This window comes from Oryx dammah, unplaced genomic scaffold (genome assembly GCF_014754425.2).
Source record: "Oryx dammah isolate SB20612 unplaced genomic scaffold, SCBI_Odam_1.1 HiC_scaffold_4, whole genome shotgun sequence".
NCBI classification, from domain to species: domain Eukaryota; kingdom Metazoa; phylum Chordata; class Mammalia; order Artiodactyla; family Bovidae; genus Oryx; species Oryx dammah.
The window spans coordinates 27,402,569-27,421,797 of NW_024070188.1; the positions used below are offsets into that span (position 1 = coordinate 27,402,569).

Here is a 19,229-nt window from a genome sequence, read left to right on the forward strand (position 1 = left end):
TCTGTTTTCCTTTGTCCAGGTTTAATTCTCTTTATTTGGCTAAAATTACAAGGGGGATTGGAGGGAGAAAAAAAAAAACATATTTACCTAAATTAGAGCTTAGCTAGGAGTTACTGCCCTCATTGGTTTTGCAAGCGACTTCACTGAAGCCCTGGCCATAAATCTCAACAAGAAAGTTTGAAAAATCAATATTTAATTAGTTTTTAGGAGCTGAATTTTACTGAGTACTCCTAGTTGTTTTCAAAAGCTAATGTCTATAAATGAGATGATTAATAAATGGTTAAAATGGAAAAAAATAAAGAAAGCAAAAACAGTGCCCAGTTGTGGATGTGACTGGTGATGGAAGTAAAGTTCAATGCTGTAAAGAACAATAGTGCATAGGAACCTGGAATGTTAGATCCATGAATCAGGGTAAATTGGAACTGGCCAAACAGGAGATGGCAAGAGTGAACATCAACATTTTAGGAATCAGTGAACTAAAATGGACTGGATGGTGCAAATTTAATTCAGATGACCATTATTTCTACTACTGCAGGCAAGAATCCCTTAGAAGAAAGGCAGTAGCCCTCATAGTCAACAAAAGAGTCTGAAATGCAGTACTTGAGTGCAATCTCAAAAAAGACAGAATGATCTCTGTTCATTTCCAAGGCAAACCATTCAATATCACAGTAATCCAAGTCTAAGCCCCAACCAGTAATGCCGAAGAAGCTGAAGTTGAATGGTTCTATGAAGACCTACAAGACCATTCTAGAACTAACACCCCCAAAAGATGTCCCTTTCATCATAGGGTACTGGAATGTAAAAGCAGGAAGTTAAGAGGTACATGGCGTAACAGGCAAATTTGGCTTTGGAGTACAAAAAGAAGCAGGGCAAAGTCTAACAGAGTTTTGCCAAGAGAATGCACTGGTCATAGCAACCACCCTCTTCCAACAACACAAGAGAAGACTCTACACATGGACAGCACTAGATGGTCAACACCAGATGGTCAACACCGAAATCAGATTGATTATGTTCTTTGCAGCCAAAGATGGAGAAGCTCTATACAATCAGCAAAAACACGACTGGGAGCTGACTGTGGCTCAGATCATGAACTCCTTATTGCCAAATTCAGACCTAAATTGAAGAAAGTAGGGAAAAGCACTAGACCATTCAGGTATGACCTAAATCAAATCCCTTATGATTATACAGTGGAAGTGACAAATAGATTCAAGAGATTAGATCTGATAGATGGAGTGCCTGAAGAACTACAGATGGAAGTTCATAACATTGTACAGGAGGCAGTGATCAAGACCATCCCCAAGAAAAAGAAACACAAAAAGGCAAAATGGTTGTCTGAGGAGGCCTTACAAATAGCTGAGAAAAGAAAAGAAGCTAAAGGCAAAGGAGAAAAGGAAAAATATACCCATTTGAATACAGAGTTCCAAAGAATAGCAAGGAGAAATGAGAAAGCTGTCCTCAGTGATCAATGCAAAGAAATAGAGGAAAACAACAGAATCAGAAAGACTAGAGATCTCTTCAAGAAAATTAGAGATACCAAGGGAGCATTTCATGCAAAGATGGGCACAATAAAGGTCAGAAATGGTATGGACCTAACAGAAGCAGAAGATATTAAGAAGAGGTGGCAAGAATACACAGAACTATACAAAAAATATCTTAATGACCCAGATAACCACAATGGTGTGATCACTCATCTAGAGCCAGATATCCTGGAATGCAAAGTCAAATAGGCCTTAGGAAGCATCACTGTGAACAAAGCTAGTGGAGGTGATGAAATTCCAGTTGAGCTATTTCAAATCCTAAAGGATGATGTTGTGAAAGTGCTGCACTCAATATGCCAGCAAATTTGGAAAACTCAGCAGTGGCCACAGGACTGGAAAAGGTCAGTTCTCATTCCAATCCCAAAGAAAGGCAATGACAAAGAATGTTCAAACTGCCACACAATTGTACTCATCTCACATGATAGCAAAGTAATACAGTAATGCTCAAAATTCTGTAAGCTAGGCTTCAACAGTATGTGAACCATGAAATTCCAGATATTCAAACTGGTTTTAGAAAAGGCAGAGGAACCAGAGATCAAATTGCCAGCATCTGCTGGATCATTGAAAAAGCAAGAAAGTTCCAGAAAAACATCTATTTCTGCTTTATTGAATACGCTAAAGCCTTTGACTGTGTGTATCACAAGAAACTGTGGAAAATTCTGAAAGAGATGGGAATACCAGACCACCTTTCCTGCCTCCTGAGAAACCTGTATGCAGGTCAAGATGCAACAGTCAGAACCAGACATGGAACAACAGACTGGTTCCAAATTGGGAAAGGAGTACATCAAGGCTGTATATTGTCACCCTGCTTGTTTAACTTATATGCAGAGTACATCATGTGAAATGCTGGGCTGGATGAAGCACAAGCTGGAATCAAGATTGCTGGAAGAAATATTAATAACCTTAGATATGCAGATGACACCACCCTTATGCCTGAAAGCAAAGAAGAACTAAAGAGCTTCTTGATGAAAATGAAAGAGGAGAGTGAAGAAGCTGGCTTACATCCAGTCCCATAACTTCATGGCAAATAGATGGGGAAAGAATGGAAACAATGAGAGACTTTATTTTTGGGGGCTCCAAAATCACTGCAGATGGTGACTGCAGCCATGAAATTAAAAGATGCTTGCTTCTTTGAAGAAAAGCAATGACCAACCTGGAGAGCATATTAAAAAGCAGAGACATTACTTTGCTGATAAAGGTCCACCTAGTCAAAGCTATTTTTTTCCCAGTAGTCATGTATGGATGTGAGAGTTGGACTATAAGGAGGGTTGAGTGCCAAGGAATGAATGCTTTTGAACTGTGTTGTTGGAGAAGACTCTTGAGAGTCCGTTGGACTGCACAGAGATCAAACCAGTCAATCCTATAGGAAATCAGTCCTGAATATTCATTGGAAGGACTGATGCTGAAGCTGTAACTCCAATACTTTGGCCGCCTGATGCAAAGAACTTACTCATTTGAAAAGACCCTGATGCTGGGAAAGATTGAAGGCAGAAGGAAAAGGCGATGACAGGATGAGATGGTTGGATGGCATCAGCAACTCAGTGGAAATGAGTGTGAGTAAACTCTGGGAGTTGGTGATGGTCAGGGAGGCCTGGCGTGCTGCGGTCCATGGGGTCACGAAGAGTCAGACATGACTGAGTGAAATGAACTGAAAGTGGAAAAACTTCTGTGTTATATGTTTGCACTAGGAGAGAAAAGGGGAACAATAACAGATACTGAATGGAAAAGAATGTTTTCCCAACAGGGATATCTGAACAAGAGGAAGTCTGTGGAAGAAGAAAGTGTTAACTTTAATAGGATAAAAATCCCACTCCCTAAGGGTAATAAAGGAGGAGCAGCTGAGCTTCAATGCCCTGAATCTTGACCATTAATATTTACCTGGCTCTTGAGGGGCCTCTGGATAACTGTAGCTTCACCTCTCCGGCCCTTTGTTAGGGGTGAGGTTGGAGGTGCTGCTGTTTTCAGTTGAAAGCTCTAGCTCAAGCATAGCCTCTTCCCTGAATTTGCTAAGGCATGGGTGAGGCCAATCTGGAACGTTTCTGTGGAGCTTTGCAAAAAGCTGCCAGGAAACTCTCAGGACCTCCTGCATAAGAACCATCTGGGAGAGTTTATTAAAGTGCATGCATAAGACTCCAAGATTCTGATTTCATAGGTATGGAGTGGGACTCAAAATTTTTAAGTTCTCCCTCATCTATCAGGATGTAGGTGGCCACACCTTTATGGTGGGAAAGGCTAGATATTGTTCAGTTGCTAAGTTGTGCCTACAGCCTGCCAAGATCCTCTGTCCTTCACTGCCTCCCAGAGTTTACTTAAATTCGTGTCCATTGAGTCAGTGATGCTATCTAATTATCTCATCCCCTGCTGCCCCCTTCTCCTTTTGCCTTCACTCTTTCCCAGCGTCAGGGTCTTTTCCAATGAGTAGGCTCTTCACATCAGGGGGCCAAGGTATTGGAACTTCAACTTCAGCATTAGTCCTTCCAGTGAATATTCAGGATTGATTTCTTTTAGCATTGACTGGTTTGTTCTCCTTGCTGTACAAGGGATCCTCAAGAGTCTTCTCCAGAATTCATAACATCAATTCTTCAGCACTTAGCCTTCTTTATGATCCAACTCTCACATCTGTACCTGACTACTGGAAAAAAGACGGCTTTGACTATCTGGACATTTGCTGGCAAAGTGATGTCTCTGTGTTTTAATACACTATCCAGGTTTGTAATAGCTTTCCTTCTAAGGAGCTGTGTCTCTTAATCTCATGGGTGCAGTTATCATCTGGAGTGAATTTGGAGCCCAAGAAAATAAAATCTGTCACTCCTTTCACTTTTCCCCTTCTATTTTGCCATGAAGTGATGGGACCAGATGCCATGATCTTAGTTTTTTGAATGTTGAATTTCAAGCCAGCTTTTTCACTCTACTCTTTCACCCTCATCAAGAGGCTCTTTAGTTCCTCTTCACCTGTCATTAGAGTGGTATCATCTGCATAACTAAGGTTGTTGATATTTGTCTTGGCATTCTTGATTCCAGCTTATGATTCATCTAGGCTGGCATTTTGCATGATATCCTTTGCATATAAGTTAAATAAGCAGAGTGACAATATACAGGCTTGTCTTACTCCTTTCCCAGTTTTGAACCAGTCAGTTGTTCTGCGTCCAGTTCTGATTGTTGCTTCTTGACCTGCACACAGGTTTCTCTGGAGACAGGTAAGATGGTCTAGTATTCCCATCTCTTTAAGACTTTTCCACAGTTTGTTGTGATCCACACAGTCTAAGGCTTTAGTGTAGTCAATGAAAGAGAAGTAGATGATTTTCTGAAACTCTCTTGCTTTCTCCATGATCCAACAAATTTTGGCAATTTGATTTCTGGTTCCTCTGCCTCATCGAAACCCAGTTTGTACATTAGGAAGTTCTTGGTTCACATACTGCTGAAGCTTTGCTTGAAGGATTTTGAGCATTACCTTGCCAGCATGTGAAATGAATGCAATTGTATGGTAGTTTGAACAGTCTTTGGTATTGCCCTTCTTTGGGATTGAAATGAAAACTGACCTTTTCCAGTCCTGTGGCCACTGCTGAGTTTTCCAAATTTGCTGGCATATTGAGTGCAGCACTTTAACAGCATTATATTTAAGATTTAAAATAGCTCAGCTGGAATTTCATCACCTCCACTAGCTTTGTTCATAGTAATGCTTTCTACGGCCCACTTGACTTCACATTCCAGGATGTCTGACTCTAGGCGAGTGACTGCAACGTTGTGGTTATCTGAGTCATTAAGACCTTTCTTGTATAATTCTTCTATATATTCTTGCCACCTTTTCTTATCTAGAAGATTAAGAGAGGCTAGAGTTAGGTTTAAATGGTATTGGGAGCATATGATGAACAAGCAGCTGTTGACATCCCTGTCTTTTGGAGGTTCTCAGGGAGGGTTGGAGAAGGCAATGGCAACCCACTCCAGTACTCTTGCCTGGAGAATCCCATGCACGGAGGAGCCTGGTAGGCTGCAGTCCATGGGGTCGCTAGGAGTCGGACACGACTGAGCGACTTCACTTTCACTTTTCACTTTCATGCATTGGAGAAGGAAATGGCAACCCACTCCAGTGTTCTTGCCTGGAGAATCCCAGGGACGGCGGAGCCTGGTGGGCTGCCGTCTCTGGGGTTGCACAGAGTCGGACACGACTGAAGCGACTTAGCAGCAGCAGCAGGGAGGGTACATAAAAAGAAACAATAGCAAATGGGATCATCATACCACTTTAATAAAGATACCTCAGGAGGCTACCTTAGAATAAATGGTTCAGGCTTAGGAGATCTAGGCATGCCTTTGGGACTCACCAAACTGCCCTGGGTCTAACTAACTGACTGCAGGAGGCTGGGCATGGAACCGAGTGCCAATGAAGTTTTAAGGCATCACAACATACCTACTAGTAAGAACAAGCTTGATGAACACTGAGTTTTGACTATTAGATTAGCACCCTCTCCTTTGGATGGGTGGGTTGGGACAAGAAGTGGGAGGCATTGGCATGCTTTCCATTTATTTGTGGGAGAATAGTCGGAAATGAATTCTACAAATTGACATGTTGACAGATCCAGTTAATAAATGTGCTCTCTGCTGGTTGCTTGGGAGAAGATTCAATTCCATTTTCTATTATTATTTTTCCTTTGAACAGTGATTGCAGATTGAGAAGTAGAAAAAAACTGGGTTGAGGATGTTGACAAAAATTAGTCAATAGTCAGTCTGAGAAAGAAATTGAAAATTTTATAAGTCAAATTGAGAATCATAAGCTTGGAGATGGTCTCTCAGTTTCTGAGGACTGTTCTGAGTGGGGAGGTTGGTAGATTTATGATTTTGACAACAGGGCATATGCCTGTTGCAAGCACGCATCTTGGTAGAAAGTTACTATTAATAGTGAAAAACATATATTTTAGTTAATGGTTATAGTGCTTTTCGTAGTATGGGAAGATGCAGAAAGCTGGATCCAAACATTTTCCCCTGAAAATATCTAACTATCTGAAGGCCTATTCTGCCAGTTTTTCCAGAGCCCAGAATGTCTCATTCTGATTTTTGCTCTGAAATCCTTTCAAGGTGTTTTGTAGGTCAGTGACTGCAGTGGCAAATAACTTGATTCTTGTAGAACTATAACGAATAACATTTTTTATTTTATAGTCCCTTCCCTTTTGGTCTTAATTTTAACCAAGGTTTTGGAGGCATTTCATGGCAAGCTTGTCCCAAGGTACTAGGAATGCTTACTCCCAAGTCAGTCAAGGATTTCATTGTTAGCCTACTCAGTGTGCTATCACTGGACTTGGCCATCAACCTCTGGACCATGTGTCTTACTAGTCTATTACTTTTGTCTAGAGTTACACTATTACAATCTTTGATCTTATAGGACTATACATTTTGTCAATAGTTTTAAGTTGCCTAATAATCATTACTTTTTTTGGCGGCTCAGTCACACATTTATTAGTACAAGAAATAATAATCTTGTAAAATAGAATACAAGTAATAAAGCGGCTGCTGCTGTTGCTGCTAAGTTGCTTCAGTTGTGTCCTACTCTGTGCGATCCCATAGACGGAAGCCCACCAGGCTCCCCCGTCCCTGGGTGAAGACGATGGCACCCCACTCCAGTACTCTTGCCTGGAGAATCCCATGGATGGAGGAGCCTGGTGGGCTACAGTCCATGGGGTCGTGAAGAGTCAGACACAACTGTGCGACTTCACTTTCACTTTTCACTTTCCTGCATTGGAAAAGGACATGGCAACCCACTCCAGTAAGCTAGTAACATCAATAAAGCCCTACATATGTATTTAAGCTAAGAAGTTCATTAAGTGAGGCCCAGAATCTCCCCAGGTTACTTGACCCAGTCTATTCTGCACCAGTTGCTTCTTTAAGGAAAATGATATATTGGCATTGTACCTAAAGTTCACCAAAGATGTCTGCACATACAAGGCAAATGGTGGATCATAAAACTTTATGTTGGAATTTTTATTGCCTTAAAATTTGAATTTTTGTTTCATCAAAAGAAAAGAAGAAATAAATATTAGGATTTCACTTTTTAAGCTTTCCTATAAAAGGTCCAAATTCTAGCAAGAAGCTCTCTCTCAGTCATTGATAGCGCTAGGATGATTTTGCCCGGCCAGCCCTAGATTAGAGCAAAAGTAAGGGAGACATTGGCTCTACCTAATATGCTGTTTTCAGAGTAACATTTTGGAAAATAAATTAAAGAATTTAGCAAGCCTAGAATACCTTCTTAAGAAAGAAATCGCTTACCATTATGTTTTCCAATGAGTTAAAGCAAAGAAACTCAAAACATCCTTTGCCTCTGGAGTGGTCTGTTGTCCGCGATGTGACAGCAAGAACTGCTGAATGATTCATGGGGCATCATGATGACTGTGAGAGTTTTGAGGGATTAGAGGGAAACACTGTTGCTCAGTAAGATAAATACCTTGGCCACAGAACTTGTTTTCTTTGGTTCCAACAGCCTCAGCCGTGCATACTGTGCCAGGCTCAAAGACAAGTCAGAATTCCTCGCTAAGTATATTTACTTAATGTGCATTTGAAATTAGAAACTGGCTTCCTTCCGCTTGACTTAGATACATGTTCCCTTTGGTTTTCTTATCTAATTCTGATGGATGAGTTAAGAGAGGTGGTTTGGCTAGATCAAGAAGAGCCTCCTTCCCATCTGGGGCTCTTGCCCATCCCTGCAGGAGGAAGCTTATTGGAAGTGTATCACAGACAGTCCTATCTTGTTAGTCGGGGCTTGTATTTTTCTCACTTGCCCTCTGATCAGTTGTTTACCTTGATTAACACATGCTACCTTTTTTGCAGCATGTCGGCCTAACCTTGTCTGCCTGAGATAAGGAGTACATAATCTTGTGTCCTTCTAAGATCCATGCCCTCAGCTGTATCTCACAACTTCTAATAGGAATGCTGTGACTAACAGACCTCTGTGGTTTGGGAGCTCTGTTCTCTACGTCTGGAATGCCCTTCTGGGTCTCAGCCTCTCATTCAACATCTGTTCCTCCTCCAAGACTAACACACCTCTGCAGAGCCTTTCCTGGCTTTTCCTCTCTGCCATCCTTACTCCTGATTTGTTGTCCTCTGTATACTTTGTGCAAAAGGCTATAGCAGTTTTTTTTTTTTTTTTCATAGCAGTTTTTAACTTCTGTTCAAACCTGCCTCTAATCTCTATGAGGTTACCTATAATCTAGTATTTGAAATTCCTCCAAACATTTTAGAGCAGTCCTGTGATTCCCTGGGGAGGGGCGTGGTTATCAGTGGAAAAAAGGATATAACTCTCCCATTATGCTTTTCAGTGACCGGGCAAGCAGTAAGTCTCTACCTGCCATCTATCATCCAGTACTTTAAATTATTCACATTGATTTCCAATCCTTACAGATTGCGTGTGATCACATGAGCACAGACAGCCTGGCTACTGACTCCAGCCCTACAAAGAAGCCCTGGCTGGTCTGTCTTGATGACAGGTTTGGCTTAGTTCATCAAATCCGCAACAAGCAGTGCTGTCTCTATTCGTTAGGGTAAGTACATTTTATAGCCAAAAAACAAAAAACGCTCCTGTAGGCAAACAAGGTTTTTTTCAGCAAGACAAATTATGAATGGTTGCTGGTTTCCCAGGTGCTCTGCTTCTTTCCTGCCATCATTTCATTTCCTGCCATCATTTCTGTTATGTAACCTTAGCACTTGCAGAGCACTGATGGCCAGCGCCGCTGTCTCTCCCATTCTGTTGGTAGTAAATTGACAACTTCCATTTTCAGCCTAATGATGATCTCCTTGGTGAAGCCAGTGATTCTCAGCTAGGATTAGAGCATTCTTATTAAACAGAAAAATATTAAGAATGCCCCTAGAAAAAAGTAACAGTGAGTATATTGGAAATTTTATACAGTTATGATGAGTGACCCAGGACAAATGGCTTCTGTTGGAATTTTTTTTGTTTTATGCCAATGGTAAATATGTGTATACTTTTAGACTAAAAAAAATAAAAATAAAAAGAATGGAGCGCCTGTGAAAATAACAAGGTTTTGTCAAAACTGTGGGAGATACTGATATTCAGTTGTTCAGACTGAAAATGACCTAAATGTTCAAATAGATTTGGAGGGCTTGTTGCAAAAGGGTATGTATAAAATAATGAGACTATTTTACTCAATGCATCAGTATTCATATAAACAGTCCTGAAAATTTACAAATTATATATATCTCACAAAAAATAAAAGGCAAGAGAGGGTTATTTTTGTTTGGAATACCCTCTTGTGTTGACGCTAGAAGCTGTTTAGTTTCTCAGGCAAGATCCCTGGAGTCCTTTACAAAATACTGGGGACCCTCACAAATGTCAGGTCTTCTCCGCACCAGTAGGTTTCATCTCCTCTGCAGTTTATATTCAGGCTCACGAGTGACAACTGCCAACCAGATTCGTAGATGATGAGGATTCAGAGCCAAAGTTTGGGTGATACAGAGGCTCACCCAAAGGCGCTAATTGCATAGAGGATCATGATCGCTGTCAGACTGTACCAACCAAGAATTCTTAGTTGTAGTCATTGTGGATTTAAAAACCAGAGATTTTAAATAAGAGTCTCAGGATAATGGAAACATCCTTTTATGGGTTAAATGAAGAGCCATGGTGTATATCAGTGAAGTGTGGTACATAGTTCAGTTTAGCTCAGTCGTGTCCGACTTTTGGTGACCCCATGAATTGCAGCATGCCAGGGCTCCATGTCCATCACCAACTCCCGGAGTTCACCCAGACTCATGTGCATCGAGGCGGTGATGCCATCCAACCATCTCACCCTCTGTCATCCCTTTCTCTTCCTGCCCCCAATCCTTCCCAACATCAGAGTCTTTTCCAATGAGTCAACCCTATACATGAGGTAGTCAAAGTATTGGAGTTTCAGCCTCAGCCTCATTCCATCCAATGAACACCCAGGACTGGTCTCCTTTAGGATGGACTGGTTGGATCTCTTGCAGTCCAAGGGACTTGCAAGAGTCCTCTCCAACACCACAGTTCAAAAAGATCAATTCTTCGGCGCTCAGCTTCCTTCACGGCCCAACTCTCACATCCATACATGACCACTAAAAACCGTAGCCTTGACTACACAGATCTTTGTTGGCAAAGTAATCTCTCTGCTTTTGAATATGCTGTCTAGGTTGGTCATAACTTTCCTTCCAAGAAGTAACCGTCTTTTAATTTCATGGCAACAATCACCATCTGCAGTGATTTTGGAGCCCCCCCCCAAAATAAAGTCTCATACTGTTTCCACTGTTTCCCCATCTATTTCCCATGAAGTGATGGGCCCAGATGCCATGATCTTCATTTTCTGAATGCTGAGCTTTAAGCCAACTTTTTCACTCTCCTCTTTCACTTTCACCAAGAGACTCTTTAGTTCCTCTTCACTTTCTGCCATAAGGGTGGTGTCATCTGCATATCTGAGGTTATTAATATTTCTCCCAGGAATCTTGATTCCAGCTTGTGCTTCTTCCAACCCAGCGTTTCTCATGATGTACTCTTCATATAAGTTAAATAAGCAGGGGTCAATATACAGCCTTGATGTACTCCTTTTCCTATTTGAAACCAGTCCATTGATCCATGTCCAGTTCTAACGATTGCTTCCTGACCTGCATACAGGTTTCTCAGGAGGCAGGTCAGGGGGTCTGGTATTCTTATCTCTTTCAGAATTTTCCAAAGTTTGTTGTGATCCACACAGTCAAAGGCTTTGGCGTATTCAATAAAGCAGAAATAGATGTTTTTCTGGAACTCTCTTGCTTTTTCCATGATCCAGCGGATGTTGGCAATTTGATCTCTGGTTCCTCTGCCTTCTCTAAAACCAGCTTGAACATCAGGAAGTTCACGGTTCACATATTGCTGAAGCCTGGCTTGGAGAATTTTGAGCATTACTTTACTAGCATGTGAGATGAGTGCAATTATGCGGTAGTTTGAGCATTCTTTGGCATTGCCTTTCTTTGGGATTGGAATGAAAACTGACCTTTTCCAGTCCTGTGGCCACTGCTGAGTTTTCCAAATTTGCTGGCATATTGAGTGCAACACTTTCACAGCATCATCTTTCAGATTTGAAATAGCTCAACTGGAATTCCATCAGCTCCACTAGCTTTGTTCATAGTGATGCTTTCTAAGGCCCACTTGACTTCACATTCCAGGATGTCTGGCTCTAGGTGAGTGAGCACATCATCGTGATTATCTTGGTCTTGAAGATCTTTTTTGTACAATTCTTCTGTGTATTCTTGCCACCTCTTTTTTAAAATCTGCTTCTGTTAGCAAACCATTCAATATCACAGTAATACAAGTCTATGCCCCAACCAGTAATGCTGAAGAAGCTGAAGTTGAACGGTTTTATGAAGACCTACAAGACCTTTTAGAACTAACACCCAAAAAAGATGTCCTTTTCATTATAGGGAACTGGAATACAAAAGTAGGAAGTCAAGAAACACCTGGGTAACAGGCAAATTTGGCCTTGGAATGCGGAATGAAGCAGCACAAAGACTAATAGAGTTTTGCCAAGATAACTCACTGGTCATAGCAAACACCCTCTTCCAACAACACAAGAGAAGACTCTACACATGGACATCACCAGATGGTAAACACCAAAATCAGATTGATTATATTCTTTGCAGCCAAAGATGGAGAAGCTCTATACAATCAACAAAAACAAGACCAGGAGCTGACTGCTCAGATCATGAACTCCTTATTACCAAATTCAGACTCAAATTGAAGAAAGTAGGGAAAATCGCTAGACCATTCAGGTATGACCTAAATCAAATCCCTTATGATTATACAGTGGAAGTGAGAAATAGATTTAAGGGCCTAGATCTGATAGATAGAGTGCCTGATGAACTATGGAATGAGGTTCGTGACATTGTACGGGAGACAGGGATCAAGACCATCCCCATGGAAAAGAAATGCAAAAAAGCAAAATGGCTGTCTGGGGAGGCCTTACAAATAGCTGTGAAAAGGAGAGAGGCAAAAAGCAAAGGAGAAAAGGAAAGATATAAGCATCTGAATGCAGAGTTCCAAAGAATAGCAAGAAGAGATAAGAAAGCCTTCTTCAGCAATCAATGCAAAGAAATAGAGGAAAACAACAGAATCAGAAAGACTAGAGATCTCTTCAAGAAAATTAGAGATACCAAAGGAACATTTCATGCAAAGATGGGCTCGATAAAGGACAGAAATGGTATGGACCTAACAGAAGCAGAAGATATTAAGAAGAGACGGCAAGAATACACAGAAGAACTATACAAAAAAGATCTTCACGACCCAGATAATCATGATGATGTGATCACTCATCTAGAGCCAGACATCTTGGAATATGAAGTCAAGTGGGCCTTAGAAAGCATCACTACGAACAAAGCTAGTGGAGCTGATGGATTACAGTTGAGCTGTTTCAAGTCCTGAGGGATGATGCTGTGAAAGTGCTGCACTCAATATGCCAGCAAATTTGGAAAACTCAGCAATGGCCACAGGACTGGAAAAGGTCAGTTTTCATTCCAATCCCAAAGAAAGGCAATGCCAAAGAATGCTCAAACTACCGCATAATTGCACTCATCTCACATGCTAGTAAAGTAATGCTCAAAATTCTCCAAGCCAGGCTTCAGCAATATGTGAACCGTGAACTTCCTGATGTTCAGGCTGCCTTTAGAAAAGGCAGAGGAACCAGAGATCAAATTGCCAACATCTGCTGGATCATGGAAAAAGCAAGAGAGTTCCAGAAAAACATCTGTTTCTGCTTTATTGACTATGCCAAAGCCTTTGACTGTGTGCATCACAATAAACTGTGGAAAATCCTGGAAGAGATGGGAATACCAGACCACCTAACCTGCCTCTTGAGAAATGTGTATGCAGGTCAGGAAGCAACAGTTAGAACTGGACATGAATCAACCGACTGGTTCCAAATAGGCAAAGGAGTACGTCAAGGCTGTATATTGTCCCTGCTTATTTAACTTATATGCAGAGTACATCATGAGAAACGCTGGACTGAAAGAAACACAAGCTGGAATCAAGATTGCCGGGAGAAATCTCAATAACCTCAGATATGCAGATGACACCACCCTTATGGCAGAAAGAGGAGCTAAAAAGCCTCTTGATGAAAGTGAAAGAGGAGAGTGAAAAATTTGGCTTAAAGCTCAACATTCAGAAAACGAAGATCATGGCATCCGGTCCCATCACTTCATGGGAAATATTCGGGGAAACAGTGGAAACAGTGTCAGACTTTATTTTTGGGGGCTCCAAAATCACTGCAGACGGTGACTGCAGCCATGAAATTAAAAGACGCTTACTCCTTGGAAGAAAAGTTATGACCAACCCCGATAGCATATTCAAAAGCAGAGACATTACTTTGCCAACAAAGATCTGTGTAGTCAAGGCTATGGTTTTTCCTGTGGTCATGTATGGATGTGAGAGTTGGGCTGTGAAGAAGGCTGAGTGCCGAAGAATTGATGCTTTTGAACTGTGGTGTTGGAGAAGACTCTTGAGAGTCCCTTGGACTGCAAGGAGATCCAACCAGTCCATTCTGAAGGAGATCAACCCTGGGATTTCTTTGGAAGGAATGATGCTAAAGCTGAAACTCCAGTACTTTGGCCACCTCATGAGAAGAGTTGACTCATTGGAAAAGACTCTGATACTGGGAGGGATTGGGGGCAGGAGGAGAAAGGGATGACCGAGGATGAGATGGCTGGATGGCATCACGGACTCGATGGACATGAGTCTGAGTGAACTCTGGGAGTTGGTGATGAACAGGGAGGCCTGGCGTGCTGCGATTCATGGGATCGCAAAGAGTTGGACACGACTGAGTGACTGAACTGAACTGTTAGGTCCATACCATTTCTGTCCTTTATCAAGCCCAACTTTGCATGGAATGTCACCTTGGAATCTCTAATTTTCTTGAAGAGATCTCTAGTCTTTCCCATTCTGTTGTTTTCCTCTATTTCTTTGCATTGATCGCTGAGGAAGGCTTTCTTATCTCTCCTTGCTATTCTTTGGAACTCTGCATTCAAATGGGAATATCTTTCCTTTTCTCCTCTGCTTTTCACTTCTCTACTTTTCACAGCTATTTGTAAGGCCTCCCCGGACAGCCATTTTGGTTTTTTTGCATTTCTTTTCCATGGGGATGATCTTGATCCCTGTCCTCTGTACAATGTCAAGAACCTTTGTCCATAGTTCATCAGGCACTCTATCAGATCTGGTGTGATGGTGTGAAGTCACTCAGTCGTGTCCAACTCTTTGTGACCCCATGGACTGTAGCCTACCAGGCTCCTCCCTCCATAGGATTCTCCAGGCAAGAATACTGGAGTGGGTTGCCATATCCTTCTCCAGGGGAACTTCCCAACCCGGGGATCGAACCTGGGTCTCCCGCATTCCAGGCAGATGCTTTAACCTCTAAGCCACCAGGGTCCCTTAAATCTATTTCTCACTTCCACTGTATAATCATAAGGGATTTGATTTATGTCATACCTGAATGGTCTAGTGCTTTTCCCTACTTTCTTCAATTTAGGTCTGAATTTGGCAATAAGGAGTTCACAATCTGAGCCACAGTGAGCTCCCGGTCTTGTGTTTGCTGACTGTATAGAGCTTCTCTATCTTCGGCTGCAAAGAATATAATCAATCTGATTTTGGTGTTGACCATCTGGTGAAGTCCATGTGTAGAGTCTTCTCTTGTGTTGTTGGAAGAGGGTGTTTGCTATGACCAGTGCGTTCTCTTAGCAAAACTCTATTAGCCTTTGCCCTGCTTCATTCCATATTCCAAGGCCAAATTTGCCTGTTACTCCAGGTGTTTCTTGACTTCCTACTTTTGCATTCCAGTCCCCTATGATAAGACTACAGATCTCTTCAAGAAAATTAGAGATACCAAGGGAACATTTCATGCAAAGATGGGCTTGATAAAGGACAGAAATGGTATGGACCTAACATAAGCAGAAGATATTAAGAAGAGGTGGCAAGAATACACAGAAGAACTGTACAAAAAGGATCTTCACGACCTGGATAATCATGATGGTGTGATCACGCATCTAGATCTAGACATCCCGGACTGTGAAGTCAAGTGGGCCTTAGAAAGCATCACTGCGAACAAAGCTAGTGGAGGTGATGGAATTCCAGTAGAGCTATTTCAAATCCTTAAAGAGGATGCTGTGAAAGTGCTGCACTCAATATGCCAGCAAATTTGGAAAACTCAGCAATGGCTACAGGACTGGAGAAGGTCAATTGTCATTCCAATCCCAAAGAAAGGCAATGCCAAAGAATGCTCAAACTACCACACAATTGCACTCATCTCACATGCTAGTAAAGTTATGCTCAAAATTCTACAAGCCAGGCTTCAGCAATACGTGAGCTGTGAACTTCCTGATGTTCAAGCTGGTTTTGAAAAGGCAGAGGACCAGAGATCAAATTGCCAACATCCGCTGGATCATGGAAAAAGCAAGAGAGTTCCAGAAAAACATCTATTTCTGCTTTATTGACTATGCCAAAACCTTTGACTGTGTGGATCCCAATAAACTGTGGAAAATTCTGAAAGAGATGGGAATACCAGACCACCTAACCTGCCTCTTGAGAAATCTGTATGCAGGCCAGGAAGCAACAGTTAGAACTGGACATGGAACAACAGACTAGTTCTAAATAGGAAAAGGAGTACGTCAAGGCTGTATATTGTACCCCTGCTTATTTAACTTATATGCAGAGTACATCATGAGAAACGCTGGACTGGAAGAAACACAAGCTGGAATCAAGATTGCCGGGAGAAATATCAAGAACCTCAGATATGCAGGTGACACCACCCTTATGCCAGAAAGTGAAGAGGAGCTAAAAAGCCTCTTGATGAAAGTAAAAGAGAAGAGTGAAAAATTTGGCTAAAAGCTCAACATTCAGAAAACGAAGATCATGGCATCCAGTCCCATCACTCCATGGGAAATAGATTGGGAAACAGTGGAAACGGTGTCAGACTTTATTTTTAGGCCTCCAAAATCACTGCAGATGGTGATTGCAGCCATGAAATTAAAAGACGGTTACTCCTTGGAAGAAAAGTTATGACCAACCTAGATAGCATATTCAAAAGCAGAGACATTACTTTGCCAACAAAGATCTGTGTAGTCAAGGCTATGGTTTTTAGTGGTCATGTATGGATGTGAGAGTTGGGCTGTGAAGAAGGCTGAGTGCCGAAGAATTGATGCTTTTGAACTGTGGTGTTGGAGAAGACTCTTGAGAGTCCCTTGGACTGCAAGGAGAGCCAACTGAAAGGAGATCTCCATTCTAAAGGAGATCAACCCGGAGATTTCTTTGGAAGGAATGATGCTCAAGCTGAAACTCCAGTACTTTGGCTACCTCATGTGAAGAGTTGACTCATTGGAGAAGACTTTGATGCTGGGAGGGATTGGGGGCAGGAGGAGGAAGGGACGACCAAGGATGAGATGGCTGGATGGCATCACTGATCGATGGACACAACTCTGAGTGAACTCCAGGAGTTGGTGATGGACAGGGATGCCTGGCGTTCTGTGATTCATGGGGTCGCAAAGAGTTGGACACGACTGAGCGACTGAACTGAACTGAACTGAACTGATGATGAAAAGGACATCTTTTTTGGGTATTAGTTCTAAAAGGTCTTGTAGGTCTTCATAGAACCTTTCAACTTCAGCTTCTTCAGTGTTACTGGTTGGGGCATAGGCTTAGATCACTGTGATATTGAATGGTTTGTCTTGGAAACTAACAGATCATTCTGTCGTTTTTGAGATTGCATCCATGTACTGCATTTTGGACTCTTTTGTTGACCATGATGGCTACTCCATTTCTTCTAAGGGATTCCCGCCCACAGTAGTAGATATAATGGTCATCTGAGTTAAATTCACCCATTCCAGTCCATTTTAGTTTGCTGATTCCTAGAATGTGGACGTTCACTTTTGCCATCTCCTGTTTGACCACTTCCAATTTGCTTTGATTCATGGACCTAACATCCAGGTTCCTATGCAGTATTGCTCTTTACAGCATTGGGCCTTGATTCTATCACCAGTCACGTCCACAACTGAGTATTGTTTTTGCTTTGGCTCCTTCCCTTCATTCTTTCTGAAGTTATTTCCAGAATATTTCTGGTGGTACACAGTAGGCACTCAATATATATTTGCTACATAAACACTGCCTGAGGTAAGAAGACTCAAGAGGGAAGCTGGTTCTGCCATGAATTGAACTAGGAGGCTAAAGATTAGGAAATTAATTGTTTAGCCAGTTGATTAGAACAGAGCTCTTTTTTTCTTGGAGCCCACCAGCTATGCTGCAAGATTGGAGAAAGAATGGGAAGTTGTGACAGTAGAGTTTATTTTATATCATATTAAAAATGCATAAAAGTAGGTCATAAAAATAATTGCATAGTTCTACATGCAAATTAAAGATCTCAGCTTGGTCCTATTTTCTTGCTCCAAACTGCCTGTATGTTTTCTTAATATTTTACACCCTGGAATAATTTCATTTAAAGCATATAACTGAGTAAAACTGGGAAAGCAGTTTTGGGGGAAATTTTTCAAGTTCCTTTTTGCTTTTCTTATACTTCAAAGCCATTAGATAAAGTCATTCTGCTGTAAAATTTCAGATTATTACATATAAAGGTGGTTTCTTATTTTCATTTAAATGTTCACTATACAAAATCAACTTGGTAAAGAGCAGATAGGAATGGTTGAATTCTACTGGGAAAAGAAATTGATTGGTTTTAAGGGCCAACATTTGATTCAAACCTAACAATGCTTTAATTGAAAATTGGAAACTAAAGAAAATATTTCTTATGCCCTAAAAAAGAATGCTTTGGATTATGGGTATTTATGTTGATTGTACTATTACTCAGGATTGAGAATCTTCTCTGGTGACTTGTTTGCTTCAATTCAGTTCAGTCACTCAGTCGTGTCCAACTCTGTGACCTCATGAATTGTAGCATGCCAGGCCTTCCTGTCTAGCACCATCTCCCCGAGTTTACTCAAAATCACATCCATCGAGTCGGTGATGCCATCCAGCCATCTCATCCTCTGTTGTCCCCTTCTCCTTCTGCCCCCAATCCCTCCCAGCATCAGAGTCTTTTCCAATGAGTCAACTCTTCGCATGAGGTGGCCAAAGTACTGGAGTTTCAGCTTTAACATCATTCCTTCCAAAGAAATCCCAGGGCTGATCTCCTTTAGAATGGACTGGCTGGATCTCCTTGCAGTCCAAGGGACTCTCAAGAGTCTTCTCCAACACCACAGTTCAAAAGCATCAATCCTTCAGCACTCAGCTTTCTTCATAGTCCAACTCTCATATCCATACATGACCACTGGAAAAACCATAGCCTTGACTAGACGGACCTTTGTTGGCAAAGTAATCTCTCTGCTTTTGAATATGCTATCTAGGTTGGTCATAATTTTCCTTCCAAGGAATAACCATCTTTTAATTTCATGGCTACAGTCACCATCTGCAGTGATTTTGGAGCCCCCCAAAATAAAGTCTGATACTGTTTCCCCATCTATTTCCCATGAAGTGATGGGTCCAGATGCCATGATCTTAGTTTTCTGAATGCTGAGCTTTAAGCCAACTTTTTCACTCTCTTCTTTCACTTTCATCAAGAGGCTCTTTAGTTCCTCTTCACTTTCTGCCATAAGGGTGGTGTCATCTGCATATCTGAGGTTATTGATATTTCTCCTAGGAATCTTGATTCCAGCTTGTGCTTCTTCCAGCCCAGTGTT

General features: G+C 41.6%; 1 protein-coding gene across 1 annotated transcript in view; it reads left to right on the forward strand.

Moving 5' to 3' along the window:
- The window catches only part of METTL24 (methyltransferase like 24), a 124,109-nt gene that overhangs the window by 42,076 nt on the left and 62,804 nt on the right, over nt 1–19,229 (forward strand). The window contains exon 3 of the mRNA XM_040238507.1: nt 8,922–9,061. Within this exon, the coding sequence (XP_040094441.1) occupies nt 8,922–9,061 (140 nt within the window). The remainder of the gene's footprint in view (nt 1–8,921; nt 9,062–19,229) is intronic.